This window comes from Astyanax mexicanus, chromosome 21 (genome assembly GCF_023375975.1).
Source record: "Astyanax mexicanus isolate ESR-SI-001 chromosome 21, AstMex3_surface, whole genome shotgun sequence".
NCBI classification, from domain to species: domain Eukaryota; kingdom Metazoa; phylum Chordata; class Actinopteri; order Characiformes; family Acestrorhamphidae; genus Astyanax; species Astyanax mexicanus.
This window is the reverse complement of record NC_064428.1, coordinates 36878637-36891044: the sequence shown is the minus strand read 5'-3', so window position 1 is coordinate 36891044 and position 12408 is coordinate 36878637. Positions and strand designations below refer to the sequence as shown.

Here is a 12408-nt window from a genome sequence, read left to right as displayed (position 1 = left end):
AACGGTGTGTGTTTTCAGGCTGCAGTATATCCTGGGTGAGCAGACGTGGATCGAGTACTGGCCCACGAGTGAAGAGGGTCAAACTTCTGAATTCGAGGATCAATATCTGGGCATCCAGGACCTCACTCAGAAACTCACCAACTTCGGCTGCACCACATAAACACACTAACGCTGATAATGTGTTTTTAATAACACTTTTATTAATTCCCTTCTTTATACTGTAACTCCAAATGTATCATTTCGTCATCAAAAAATACATATATATACAATAAACTAAAAGAAACGACTTGACTGAGTTTCTGGAATTAATTTTCTTTATTGTATCTAAACTAATATCTCCATTTTTGTCTAAATTTATTTTAACACATCATTTGAACCCACAAACTTATTCCCTTATTCTGTGTGAAAATATCTTGACGATTGGCCCAATAGAAAGTCTCCAAAATTACCTGAAATAAACTATTTTTACATAGACATTCATTGATGCCCAATGGAAGCTAATGAACACCGCACTGACCTGATGAGTGCCAGTTTCATCATTCTAACATTTTTGATGGTTTTTGTGTTGACTTAACTTTAGGATACTATTACATTTCTTGAAATTCTTATTTTAGGATTGATTAAAAGCGAAAAGCCTTTCTGATCATGGGCCAGTTGTTTTCAAACCTCACAGCGTCAGAGCGTATTTTTTTTAGTCTAAACTTTCTGATTGTTTGAGACTAAATTAGAAAACAGACAATTAGGTTTGAATCTTTATTTTTTTCCTGTTTGGTATAATAAATAAGAAATGGATTTCTTTTGTTTTTCCAAATCAGTTTTTTTCTTCATTTCTGTCTTACACAATCTGAATTTCAGGGGAAATAAATAAATAAATAAACATTAGCTCAATTCTTTAGTTTAGTTTCCAATTTTTGACATTTTAGATTGTGAAGGGTAAAAAATTACATTTTTTTTACTGTACTCAAATGAGAAAAAATAAATAAATATTTTTATTAGACCATTTTTAGACAATTAAACTGATCAACTGTATTTTTCACTTAGTATAATAAAGAAGAAATAGGTCTTCATCTGTTTTTTAATTTTGTGTTCCTCATGATTTAAAATTTAGGCAAAATTAAGTTGGTTTATGCGGTCAGTTTTTTGTTAAAAATGTTACAATTTGTGAAATCATAAACAAATGGAAGAAAACTCTGTGATTTTATCCTTTACTTACTTGAGTAGTTCTTCTTATAATATGGATTAGAAATGAGAAATTCAAGTAATTAACTCTTGATGAGTTCAGCACAGCTGTTAACTGAAAGCCTGAATTCCAGGAGACTCTACCTCATAAAGATGACTGAGAAAATCCAACAGAGAAAAAGCAAGAGGTGCTACTTTGAAAAATAAAAAATATATAATATATATATAGATATATATATATATATAAAAACATATTCTGGTTTGTTTTAACTATTTTTTACTACTAATATTAAATTATTACATATGTTTTCTTTCATAGTTTGGATGAGTTTAATATTAATCTACAACACAGAACATTTTATAATAATGAAAAAACACTCAATTTAAGGCGAGTCCAAACTTTGGCCTGGTACTGCAGTCTATAGGCTAAAATCCATACAGTCCATACAGTTTATGCAAATTATGCCGTCCATAAAAATTTATACCAACCATATAGTCTATACAGATCATATAGTGCATAAGTAATCTATGGAGCATACAGTCCATATAGTCTGTGGTAAATATATATACAAACATTCATACAGTCCATACATTCTATAGGCTACAGTCTACAGACTAAACTCCGTACAGTCTATATAGTCTCTAGACTATAGACTACAGTACATATAGATGTAGTTTCCCAGACAATGATTAAGTATATTCCTAGAATACTTACTGTAACTCTTTCAATGGAGACTCTTAATTCAGGATTAGGGATAATCTCTGTCTAGGACATCAATCCACAGTCTACAAGCTATAGTCCATATCATCACTCTCCAAAGAAAAAAAACATAATTTGAACCCACAAACTCTACCTTCTGTTTAAAAATATATCTTGACGATTGGGCCAATAGAAATTCTCCAAAATTACCTGAAATAAACTCTTTTTACATTGACTTCCATTGCAAATTCATACACTCCACTCTGTTCTTAAAATATTAGTATTCAAGTTTTTAAATGAATATGAACTTGTTTTCTTTGCATTATTTGAGGTCTTTTTTATTTCAGACATTTCTCATTTTCTGCGAATAAATGCTTTAAATAACAATATGTTTATTTGGAATTTGGGAGAAATTTTGTTTGTAGTTTATAGAATTAAACAATAATGTTCATTTTACTCAAACATAAACCTATAAATAGCAAAATCAGAGAAACTGATTCAGAAACTGAAGTGGTTTGTGAATTTAATTCATTGTATCAAATTTTTAATATTTTAAAATGCACACAGATTCAAAAATAATTTCATTTTGTTAATATTTTATGTTTTTTTTTTAAACAAAATCACAGGTGTTCTGAACACACAATATACTGTACATACACCTTTCTGTCACTCAAGGCCACCATACAAAAAAGAGTCAAATAAAATAATAAAAGAAACAAAAAGTAAACAAAAAAAAATAAAATGTATAATAAAACATATCAAAATTAAAATGTAAATTTTACTACTGGTTAAAAAATAAGATAATGCAATTGAGTCAGATGGAAAAGGCAATTCTAAATGTGTGTGTTTAGGAAAGGAATATGACCTTGCAAAGCAAACCCTATAGAACTTATGGCGTTCTTTCCACCTAGCAACTGGTTAGCAACACCATAGCACCCGTCATGGATACCATAGCAACCACCTAGCTACTCCTTAGAAACACCATAGCAACCACCACAGATACCATAGCAACACCATAGCAACCACCACGGATACCATAGCAATGCCTTAGCAATCACCTGTCAACACCTTAGCAACCACCACAGACACCATAGCAACACCTTAGCAACCACCTAGCAACACCATAGCAACCACCTAGCAACTGCTTAGCAACATCATAGCAACCACCAAGTAACTGCTTAGCAAAACCATAGCAACCACCACAGATACCATAGCAACACCTTAGCAACCACCACAGACACCATACCCAACACCATAGCAACCACCTAGCAACTGCTTAGCAACATCATAGCAACCACCAAGTAACTGCTTAGCAAAACCATAGCAACCACCACAGATACCAGAGCAACACCATAGCAACCACCACGGATACCATAGCAATGCCTTAGCAATCACCTGTCAACACCTTAGCAACCACCACAGACACCATAGCAACACCTTAGCAACCACCTAGCAACACCATAGCAACCACCTATCAACACCATAGCAACCACCTAGCAACTGCTTAGCAACATCATAGCAACCACCAAGTAACTGCTTAGCAAAACCATAGCAACCACCACAGGTACCAGAGCAACGCCTTAGAAACCACCTAGCAACCACTTAGCAACACCATATTAACCAACATAGAACGGTGGGAGACATTTCAGCTGCACAACCATCCTAGCTGCACTTTTCTAGTTTTAATATGAGATTGAAATGAAAGAGTACTGTCGATGATGACGCCCAGACTCTTTACCTGTGGGAAGGGAGAAACAGAGCAATTATAATTTCTTATCGATTTTGGTTAAAGTTGATTTTGTACCAATGAGGAGAATCTCCGTTTTGTCGCTGTTTAATTTAAGCAGATTTAAAGAGAACCAGGATTTTGTTTTCTGTCAGGCAGTGAGTGAGGGAGGAGGTTGGAGGCGGGTTTACTGGTAACGTAGAGCTGGCTGTCATCCACGTAGCAGTGGAAATAAATGTAGTATTTGAGTTGCTGTTTCTGCTTTTTTTGTTGCATTTCTTTTTTTATTTGTTTATTCTACCACAACAACTTTTGTAGCACTGAGTGTATTAACTGCTCAGGTATTTTAGGTAATGTGGTTTTAACTATTTGCTCTATACAGACTCCGTAGCCTATTTGTAACTACGTGGTACAATTTGTTTATTTTAGCTGTGGCTACAATTGTTACTGGGACTGGGGGGTTTGGAGTCAACCATATTTGGCTAAGTCTTGTTCACTAGAAGTGTGATTTTAGTGCTTTGATTTTTTGTTTAAGCTTTCCGTGCAGCGATTAATTAAACTTTATTCACATGTGTTATTTTAGTCCTATTGGATTGACCTCATATTGCCCCATACCCTGGACCTAGTGGTCATAGTTGGGTAACTTGTGATTTCTTAACTTCTTTTATTTATTTATTTTTTTCCTCTCACCTAATAAATAAAACTGGCAGTGGATGTGACTTTGATACAGTTTTAAATAAACCATTGTATTTTGTACTACAGTCAAGTTCCTGTTTGTCTTCATTGAGAGTTCCCCTAACTCTAAGTAAAATAAGTAATTTAAGGGGTGGCGTAGTCTGGTAATCCCTAGTTAGGGGGCGCTACATTTGTGAAAGATGTTTTCAAGGGGAAGAAGATAAATGATGAAGAGGAGGAGGGGGCCCAGGACAGAGCCCTGGGGCACTCCTGAAATGACAGAGGAATGCTGGGAAGTGAAAGTTCTGGGCTGGATCAACTGTGTGCAGCAGGAGAGGTATGATTTGAACCAGTTTAGAGGAGGGAAAACATATATATATATATATAAATATATACACAGTACTGTGCAAACGTTTTAGGCATCAGTACAAACCAGTTAAACAGCTCATTATCTTGACAACACTTTGTCAGAACTGATTTGTTGAATAAAACTGACATTAGAAGTACAGATAACATTAATTTTATACAGAATGTAGTGTTTTTAGCCCTACCAAATCTCCTTTCATTACTTTTATTCATTATTTAGCTATCATACTATACACAGCTGGTTTAGTAAATCAGTGTTTACTTTGTTTCTCATCCTAGCTCAGTAGATCGCTATCACAAGAACAACTTTCCTCAAAATGAGAGATACTTGTTATATTTTACTGTATTTATGTTATCCTACATCTAATGTTCTAATGTGATCTGGTATTCCTACAAGCATATACTCTCTTACTTCTGAGATAAAGGCTTTAATATTATGTGTTTACATGCCTTAAACTTTTGCACAGTACTGTATATGTGTTTATTTAATATACTGCAGTGTAAATAACAACTAAAACAATACAGATTTACCTCACTGACCCATTTTCCAGTCAATACTGAACTTTCCAAAATATCAAAGGTTGAATTTACACAGCAGCTGCCTGTAAGTCACTTCGTTTATGGGAATGAGCTTATCCCTGACGTGACCTCATGCACTAGAGGCTGAATTTTTTTAAAAACCCTTTAAAATTGATGCATTCATCTACCCTACACAAACACAGCTTCTCTAGTCCTTGTTGCGAAGTATTGCCGATAGAATAGAACTCTAGAGTCGTGACCATCCAAAATCCAGACCTTTCTGACCCTAGCCTGCTGAGTGCAATCCTGCTGTGCCCTTGGAGGTAGGCGGTGACCAGCCTTGGAGATATCAGCCAATAGTATTCACTCAGGGAGGCACCCTGACTCCGCCCCCCAAACTGTCAAAACCACCCCTTTATGGACGCCGAGTGGTCCAGCAGTCTAAAGCGCTGCCACTATGAGCGGGAGGTCGTTAGTTTGAACCCCCGCTCATGCAGCTTTGCCATCAAGCTGCCGGCACTCAGAGGGAGCACAATTGGCCCTGCTTCCTCCGGGTGGGTAGATGGTGCTCTCTCCCCACATCACTCCTAGGGTGATGTCTGCAGCACAGGGTGTCTGTGAGCTGATGTATAGTAACCGAGCCGCTGACTTCACATGTATCGGAGGAAGCATGTGTTAGTCTTCACTCTTCTGGTGTGTTGGGGCATCACTAGTGATAGGGAGAGTACTAATGACGGGTTTGGTAATTGGCAGTGTAAATTGGGGAGAAAATGGAAAACCTTTACTGTTATTTTTGAGCCCCGGACTTTTGACATTGATGTGACTCCATACTTTTGAGACCATAGACTGTGTATAGCTGGACAGAGCATCGTCTCTCAAAAGTGAGTCACCACAGGTCAGGCGCCCCCTGCTGTTCGGTTGCAGAAAGCTGTGTAACCCCACCCATCCCCATAGGTTTCAATGGCAAAACCAGAGATTGTAAAAAAGATGGACGCTGTGTCGCTGTTCCCATTCATTCAATGAAAATGAAGCCAAAATCTTCCTTCATGTTGGCAATCCTGAAACCCGAGTCTGCGCAGTAGAGACCAGAGGAGGGAGAAAGACTGTGGAGAGACAGCATACTCATTTAAATAACCCCCCCTGAGGACTGCCTCCACAGAGCTATACACAGTCATTGGTCCCACCCCGGTTAGGTGTAACCCAGCCCTTTTACAATAACCACACCTTTTTTAATAGAGCTGAATAACGTTTTAAAAAAACTAATTCTGTGGGGATATAACAATTTAACAATATAAGCAGAGGTTACACTAGCTGTAAATTGGAATAAAACATGATTGAAAAATGTCTGTTTTGCCATTGAAACCTATGGGAATGGGTGGGGCTACACAGCTTTCTGCAACCGAGCAGCAGGGGGCGCCCAACCTGTGGTGGCTTCACTTTTGAGAGACAATGCAACAGCTAGTTTAACCTCTGCTTATATTGTTACATTTTTATATCTCCACAGAATTCTTTTTTTAAAACGTTATTCAGCTCTATTCAAAAAGGTGTGGTTATTGTAAAAGGGCTGGGTTACACCTAGCCGGGGTGGGACCAATGACTGTGTATAGCTCTGTGGAGGCAGCCCTCAGGGGCGGGGTTATTTAAATGAGTAGGCTGTCTCTCCACAGTCTTTCTCTCTCCTCTGGTCTCTACTGCGCAGACTCGGGTATCAGGATCGCCAACATGGCGGAAGATTTTGGCTTCATTTTCATTGAATGAATGGAAACGGAGACACGGCGTCCATCTTTTTTACAGTCTCTGATTGAGACATACAGATACAAACAACAATAGCTAATGTATAAACACTAGAGTTATGAATGTGAAAGGTAATGGGTAATTATGCGCAGTGTTTATAATGCTGATCAGTGCAGGGTTGTAGAGAAGGGATGCAACAAAGCGGACAGTGGCGAGCCAGGCTGGGAACATCAGGAACAGCATCTCCATACATGTAGAAGAGATAGATACACTACAAATACACTACAAGCTCCAGTGGTAAAATTTCACCCAGACTTTGTCCCCTGTCCCACCACCCCCCTCCCCCCGTTCTGCATTCTGCATTACATAACCAGGGTGCTGGATGGAGGCTGGGGGAAGGTGGTCCTGGAGGTGGACCCTCAGAAGCGAGGGGTGGGTATAAAAGCTCTGGTTCTGCTCAGTAACTCTCACAGTTTTCCAGACACTGGCAGGATGCAGCTGGACCTGCTGTGGATCACTGCTGCTCTTCTGGCCTCTGGACCAGTTCTAACACTATGTGTACCACTGTAAGTATATTATACCATATATATACACATATTATACCACATATACACACATTTACAGGATATACATTTATATTTAAAGCTATAGAAGTAGAAGAGGTAAAGTAGAAGAGATGTCTGGACCACCTCTGTAGCTTTTAAAGTGCAAAGGTAGTTCAGACGTTCCGACATGATGTTATTAGTATTTACATTTGTCTTGAGATTTGATTGTTACTTAATTGAAGACCTACTGAATATCAGGATGAATATTTGTATATTTGGCAACTGAAAATATCTCGCAATCGAAAATGTTTGGCAACCTGCTGAATATGGCAAAGATTTAATTGTTACCTATTTCAAGACCTACTGGAAATACTGGACTACTGTATAACCATCAATTTGGCATCAGTGGCAACTGAAAATATTTGGCAACCAAAAATATTCTGAAAAAAATATTCAAAAAAAGCAACTTTCTATGTTCAGGTTTGATAATTTAAACTAAACCAGTTTCAAATTACTAATTATTTATTAGCTAATTTACCTAATTTAAGGTTTACTGGATATCAGAACAACTGTATTGAATATAAGCATCGAACTGAAAATGTCTGCCAACTGAAAATATTTGTCAGACGTGGTTGCTAAGGTGTCGGTCAGTAAGGCAGTTGCTACAGTGTTGCTAGCAGGTTGCTAAGGTGTTGCTAGGTGGTTGATAAGGTATTTGATTCTATTACATTATGGAGCACTGCTTTGAGGATTCGATTGCTAGGTGGTTGCTAAGGTGTTGATCAGTAAGGCAGTTGCTACAGTGTCACTAGCTGGTTGCTAAGGTGTTTCTAGGTGGTTGATAAGGTATTTAATTCTATTACATTTTGGAGCACTGCTGTGAAGATTCGATTGCTGGGTGGTTGCTAAGATGTTGGTCAGTAGGGCAGTTGCTACAGTGTCGCTAGGTGGTTGCTAAGGTGTTGCTAGGGGGTTGATTAGGTATTTCATTCTGTTACATTTTGGAGCACTGCTATGAGGATTTAATTGCTAGGTGGTTGCTAAGGTGTTGGTCAGTAGGGTAGTTGCTATAATGTCACTAGGTGGTTGCTAAGGTGTTGCTAGGTGGTTGATAAGGTATTTGATTCTATTACATTATGGAGCACTGCTGTGAAGATTCGATTGCTAGGTGGTTGCTAAGGTGTTGGTCAGTAGGGTAGTTGCTACAATGTCACTAGCTGGTTGCTAAGGTGTTTCTAGGTGGTTGATTAGATATTTCTTTCTATTACATTTTGGAGCACTGCTGTGAGGATTCGATTGCTAGGTAGTTGCTAAGGTGTTGGTCAGTAGGGCAGTTGCTACAGTGTCACTAGGTGGTTGCTAAGGTGTTGCTAGGTTGTTGATTAGGTGTTTCTTTCTGTTACATTTTGGAGCACTTCTATGAGGATTTAATTGCTAGGTAGTTGCTACGGTGTTGGTCAGTAGGGCAGTTGCTACAGTGTCACTAGGTGGTTGCTAAGGTGTTGCTAGGTAGTTGATAAGGTATTTCTTTTTATTGCATTTTGGAGCACTGCTGTGAAGATTCGATTGCTGGGTGGTTGCTAAGGTGTTGGTCAGTAGGGCAGTTGCTACAGTGTCACTAGGTGGTTGCTAAGGTGTTGCTAAGTGGTTGATAAGGTATTTAATTCTATTACATTATGGAGCACTGCTGTGAAGTTTCGATTGCTGGGTGGTTGCTACGATGTTGGTCAGTAGGGCAGTTGCTACAGTGTCGCTAGGTGGTGGCTAAGGTGTTGCTAGGTGGTTGATAAGGTATTTAATTCAATTACATTATGGAGCACTGCTGTGTAGATTTGATTGCTGGGTGGTTGCTAAGGTGTTGGTCAGTAGGATATTGCTTGGTAGTTGCTACAGTGTTACTATGAGGTTTCTAAGGTGTTGTATGGTGGTTGATAAGGTTGCTTTTGGTAATTTGCTGTTTACTAAATAGCATAAAGTAACATAGTACAGTTTTTCCTGAATGTTTAAAACTGTTATAAAAATTTTAACTTTAACATTAGTTTTATTGCACTAGTGTTTTTTTCCATTGAAAAATGCATTGAAATATTGTGATATTATTTCAAGGCCATATCGCCCAGTCTTAGTTTTAATGTCTTTATAATAATTTAACCCTTTACGGTTGCCCCTCCAGCAACGTGATGTCCGCCCCCAACTTGCTGAGGGTGGGCACCACTGAGAACGTGTTTGTTGAGGCTCAGGACTACACTGGAGGAGATATCCCAGTCAGGGTGGTGGTGAAGAACCATCCGCGGAAGAACATCGAGCTGGCATCTAAACAGGTCCTCCTCAGCGCCAATAACAACTTCCAGGAGCTGGTGGACATCAAGGTCAGTACTGCCAAACCTGGGACCTGCTGAGAACTTTCAGCCAGCAGATCTTTAGATGTTTTCCAATGTCATCTAATCAGCTGACCTCATTCTTATTCTCTCTCTTCTTACCCTGATTCTCCATCACTCTGGAACAGGGTAAATCTGGACTCATCAGACCTTCTTAGACCTTCTTCCATTGATCCAGAGACCAACTGGTCCAATCTTTGCTCTTTTTAGCAAACTGAAGTCATTTTTATCCGTTATCCTCACTGATTTTTCTTAAAGCAACACAGCCATTCTGTGCCAATCCCTTCAGTTTCCTTCACTTTGTGCATTTGGAAATGCTCTTACTTTCACTTTTAAACTGTCATTTAAACTACCATTTGATTTATTTCACCAAACCTTTAAATAATCGTCAAACTTAATCATTCAATATTTTTTTCTCTGAGCACATTCCTTCCTGCAAGATGATGTTCCTCCACTGCCCTTTCACTGTATAATAGCGCGTTGGACAGTTCTTAACCGGATTTTAGTATTTTTAGCATCTCCTTAGATGTTTTCTCAGTTGATTTATGATGCCAATAACTTGAGCCTTCTGAAACAGATCCACAGGGGTGTTTAACAAATGAGAAGTTACTCACTGCATCGGTTACTGACCCATTTGCTTAGTTATATACAGGGAACCTAAATATATATATATATATATATGCACATTTTTTGGTAGCACTTGACATTTTTTATTTTTCATTTAGATTTGGGAAAACTGGGATGCGTTCAGTGAAGACCCGCTGGAGAAGCAGTACGTTTACCTGGAGGCCCATTTTCCCAACATTGTGCTGGAAAAGGTGGTGATGGTCTCGTTCCAGTCCGGCTACATATTCATCCAGACAGACAAGAGCATCTACACCCCCAAGACCCAGGGTACTCCTGCTCAAACTCACCTTTCCAAACTCAGTCATTGGGGTCATCTGAGATATTGGAGTTATTACAGCTCTCTGAGTTAATGGAGTTATCAGAATGATTGGAGTTATTAGTTATTACAGGTATCAAGAGTTCTCAGAGTTCATGAGGTTAATGGAGTTATCAGCTATCAGAGTTATTGGAGGTATCAGAGTTAATGGAGTTGTCAGAATGATTGCAGTTATTGGAATGATTAGAGTTATCAATGTTACTACAGGCATCAGAGTTCTCAGAGTTAATGGAGTTATTGGAAAGATTGGAGTCACCAGTTATTACAGGTATCAGAGTTCATAGAGTTCTCAGTTATTACAGTTACCAGAGTTATTAGAGTTTTCAGAATTATCTGAGAGTTCTTGGATTTATCAGAGATATTGGAGTTGTCAGAATTATTTGAGTTTTCGGAGTTATCGGAATGATTGGAGATATCAAGAGTTATTACAGGTATTGGAGTTATCAGAGTTTTTGGATTTATCAGAGATAATGGAGTTATCAGAACTTATTTGAGTTTTCAGAGATATCGGAAAGATTTGAGTTATCAAAGTTATTACAGGTATCAGAGGTATCAGAGTTCTCAGAATGATTTGAGTTATCAGTTATTACAAGTATCAGAGTTATTACAGTTACCTGAGTTATTTGAGTTCTCAGAATGATCAAATTTATCAGAGTTGTTGGATTTATCAGAGATATTGGAGTTTTCAGAATTATCAGAGTTTTTGCTTGATGCAGAGCGGATGGATGGATGGATGGAATCTGTGAAATGTGCTTGTGTTTAAATCTTGAACTTGATTTCTTTTTTCTCCAGTTAAATACAGAATTTTCTCAGTGACCCCTGACCTGCAGCCACTTGATAAGAATGGCATCTCTATTGAAATCATAGTAAGTAACAGGAATAGGTAACTCAGGTAAAATTCGAGAGCCAGAAGGTCACATAGACACGAGTGCCCTCTGAAACACTGTGCACTGCATTTAACCGTTTTAACAAAAGATGTTTAAATTCAGAAGAAAAAGAATTCAGGCAGCCACTCCCACCTCAGTCATTTATGCCGAGATTTCATTAAACACCTGCTTTTGATAATAATTCTCCATTTTTGCAGAATCCTCAGGGATTCATCATTCACAGAGACACGATCTTCCCCAAGCAAGGAATTCTGACCGGGAGGTACGACATCCCTGACGTTGCCAGGTTAGTTTGAGAAACGCTCTCTGATACATCATCACAGCATGGTCCTCCATTCTGGAATATCTGTAGGATGTTCCTTGGTCTCAGTGTTGCTCATTGTGTTTAGCGCCATCTACATTTTATTTTAAATCCTGTGGTTCTATTCTGTTTAATTTTTTGCATTATTTATGACAAATATTATTGCAAATATATATTTCTTGTTGTTCTCTGAAGTCCTGGAATTTGGTCGATAGCAACACGTTTCAGGAACACGCCCCAGAAGAACTTCACTGCTAAATTTGAGGTTAAAGAATATGGTAAGACTCTTCATAGAATCAAAAATCATGACCAAATATTTACCAAAACTGAAAAAAATGCTTAAAAATTGGCATATTAAAAATATTCAGATGTCATTAAATATTTTTAAACTGTCCATTTTGTCATTTCTTTAAAAAGCAAGACAATACTTTAATTTAATATAATATATTTAATATATG

General features: G+C 38.0%; 2 protein-coding genes across 3 annotated transcripts in view; both read left to right on the top strand.

Moving 5' to 3' along the window:
- The window catches only part of LOC103045627 (complement C3), a 96323-nt gene that overhangs the window by 42713 nt on the left and 41202 nt on the right, over positions 1 to 12408 (top strand). Inside the window, exon 41 of one of the 2 annotated variants that reach the window (XM_022663275.2) lies at positions 19 to 286. The exons of the other annotated variant lie outside the window; for it this stretch is intronic. Coding sequence (XP_022518996.2) covers positions 19 to 160 — 142 coding nt within the window. The 3' untranslated portion in view covers positions 161 to 286. Of the gene's footprint in view, positions 1 to 18; positions 287 to 12408 lie in introns of those variants that run through there. 2 annotated transcript variants of the gene reach the window in all.
- LOC125785764 (complement C3-like) lies at positions 7350 to 9855 on the top strand. Its single transcript, XM_049469866.1, has 2 exons — positions 7350 to 7465; positions 9615 to 9855. The coding sequence occupies exons 1-2, from the start codon at positions 7392 to 7394 to the stop codon at positions 9838 to 9840; spliced, it is 300 nt and encodes a 99-aa protein (XP_049325823.1). The 5' UTR covers positions 7350 to 7391; the 3' UTR covers positions 9841 to 9855.